At 60.0% G+C, this 2,436-nt stretch overlaps 1 protein-coding gene across 1 annotated transcript; it reads left to right on the top strand.

Moving 5' to 3' along the window:
- Window positions 1-207: 207 nt before the first annotated feature.
- Window positions 208-1,309, top strand: PNPO (pyridoxamine 5'-phosphate oxidase). The gene is made up of 3 exons (XM_017839669.1): window positions 208-444; window positions 522-592; window positions 667-1,309. Exons 1-3 carry the CDS (start codon window positions 208-210, stop codon window positions 830-832), a joined length of 474 nt encoding a protein of 157 aa, XP_017695158.1. The 3' UTR covers window positions 833-1,309.
- The last annotated feature ends 1,127 nt before the right edge of the window (window positions 1,310-2,436 follow it).

Raw genomic sequence — 2,436 nt, 5'->3', positions numbered from 1 at the left:
GTGGGAAAGTCAGGGAATGGGGTGTTTCTGTGCTCAGGAGCCCCTTTGCAGCTGTTGGCTGGAGCCTGAGTGATGGTGGTACCTGCATTTCGGGTGGAAAAGTCGAGGAATGGGGTGGAAAAGTCAGGGAATGGGGTGGGAAAGTCAGGGAATGGGGTGTTTCCGTGCTCAGGAGCCCCTTTGGAGCTGTTGTCCAGGTCCCAGGTGATGGTGGTGCCTGTGTTTTGGGGGGAGCAGTCAGGGAACGGGGTGTTCCCCCCCTCGGGAGCCCCCTGGGAGCCGTGTCCCGGCTCTGAGCCGCCGTTCCCGCCCCAGGTCCGGGTGGAGGGCTCCGTGAGGCGGCTCCCGGAGGAGGAATCCGAGCGCTACTTCTACTCCCGGCCCCGGAGCAGCCAGATCGGGGCCGTGGTGAGCCGGCAGAGCTCCGTCATCCCCGACCGGGAGGTGAGCCCGCCCTTCCCGAGGGAACCACCAGGGGCTGCCCCGTCCAGCGCCCCCCTCACCCCTCCCCGTTCCCGCAGTACCTGAGGAAGAGGAACGCGGAGCTGGAGGAGAAATTCCGGGACACGCCGGTGCCCAAACCGCACTATTGGTGAGTGCTGGGGGCTCTTTGGGGGGGGTTCACCACCCCCTGCGCCCCCCTAACGCCCCGCGTGCCCCTGCCAGGGGTGGGTACATCCTGGAGCCGGAGGTGGTGGAGTTCTGGCAGGGCCAAACCAACCGGCTGCACGACCGGATCGTGTTCCGGAGGCTCCGGGATCGCTCGGCCCCGCTGGGGGCCATGACCCACCCCGGGCACGGGGACTGGGTCTACGAGCGCTTCTCCCCCTGAGGATCCCGCTCTGGAATGCCACCTGTGCCAGAGCCACCCCCCCACCGGCCCCTCGTGGGGCGCCGGGAATCGCATCCGACCTCCGGGAATTCCCGGCGCCTTCGTCTGCATCCAGTGGGTTAATTAATCGTGTTAATGATTGTGGGGAGACCCCAGTTGTGACCCCAGTGATCCCCCCCCCTCCCCAGTCCTGCCACTTCCACTGCCTGTGCTCCGTGTTTTAGCTGGAATCCTGTTTTACCTGGAATCATGGAATGTGCTCAATTCCCAGTGTATTATTGCTCTTCTTTAATTGACTCATTAATGTCACCACGGTGTCACCCCTGGCTCTGTCCCAGAGCCAGTCCTGCCACTGCTTGTGCTCTGTGTTTTAGCTGGAATTGTGTTTTAGCTGGAATTGTGTTTTAGCTGGAATTGTGTTTTAGCTGGAATCCTGTTTTAGCTGGAATCATGGAATGTGCTCAATTCCCAGTGTATTATTGCTCTTGTTTAATTGATTTATTTCATTAATGTCACCACGGTGTCACCCCTGGCTCTGTCCCAGCGCCAGCCCTGCCACTGCCACTGCTTGTGCTCCGTGTTTTAGCTGGAATCCTGTTTTAGCTGGAATCCTGTTTTAGCTGGAATCATGGAATGTGCTCAATTCCCGACGTATTCTCGCTCTTGTTTGATTGACTCATTAATGTCACCCCGGTGTCACCCCTGGCTCTGTCCCAGTGCCATGGGATTCTTCCCCCCCCCAACCCTCCCCCTGTCCCCTCCTCCAGCTGAGCTTGGAAAAATCCCATCCGGATGTCCTGGAGGAGGTTTTGGGTTAATTTTTACCCACACGGGGCCGGGCTCTCCTGGAACAGCCGGGAATCCCGGCCCTGGAGCCGGCACTGGGTCACATCCCAGTGAAACCAGGCCCTGATAACCTTCCCCCTCCTTCCCTGCTCTGTGTTTGCCATCCCAGCCTCTGGATCCTGCTCCCCCGGTGGGAACCACCTGTGGATATCACTGGGAAAAGAGGGGTCAGGGACCCCAAAATGGGGTAAAAACCAGCTTCAGTTGGCCCCAAAATAGGGTAAAAACCACTAAACCCACCCCAAAATGGCGCTGGAGAACATCAAACCGCCCCTAAAAAGCCCCCAGACCCCTCAAAAGCGTCCCTGGAGAACCTCAGACCGCCCTTAAAAATCATCTGGAGACCTTCAAACCACCCTAAGGAGCCCCAAAACCACCCCTGAAGAACCTCAACACCTCCTCCCTTCCCAAAAAAGTCCCCAGTCCCCCCAAAAAGGTTCTGGAGACCTGAAAACCACCCCGAAAACACTTCAAAGCTCCTCCCCCCCAAAAAACCCCAAACCTGCTCCTGAAGAGCCTCAAACCACCCCAGAGAGGGTCTGGGGGACCCCAAACCACCCCAAATGTGGCTCCCACCCTGACTGGGGGGAAGGGGGGGCTGTCACACCCCCCGTGCCGCTGTCACAGCCCCTCCCAGTCGTGCCCATCCCTGGCACTGGGAGGGACAGGAGGGGACAGAGGCACAGGAGGGGACAGAAGGGTGTCCCAGGAAGGGGCTGGGGCCCCCCCCCCAGTCCCGGCAGGAGGAGCAGGACCCG

The sequence above is a fragment of the Lepidothrix coronata genome, unplaced genomic scaffold (assembly GCF_001604755.1).
Source record: "Lepidothrix coronata isolate B3197 unplaced genomic scaffold, Lepidothrix_coronata-1.0 Scaffold449, whole genome shotgun sequence".
Lineage (NCBI taxonomy): Eukaryota > Metazoa > Chordata > Aves > Passeriformes > Pipridae > Lepidothrix > Lepidothrix coronata.
Note: the sequence above shows the minus strand (reverse complement) of the source record. Positions and strands in the feature narration are given on the sequence as shown.

Coding starts and splice junctions, on each gene's coding strand:
- PNPO (XM_017839669.1), top strand. CDS start 208: ATGGTGGTGCCTGTGTTTTGGGGGGAGCAGTCAGGGAACGGGGTGTTC. Junction 445..521: donor CCGTCATCCCCGACCGGGAG/GTGAGCCCGCCC, acceptor CCGTTCCCGCAG/TACCTGAGGAAGAGGAACGC. Junction 593..666: donor GTGCCCAAACCGCACTATTG/GTGAGTGCTGGG, acceptor TGCCCCTGCCAG/GGGTGGGTACATCCTGGAGC.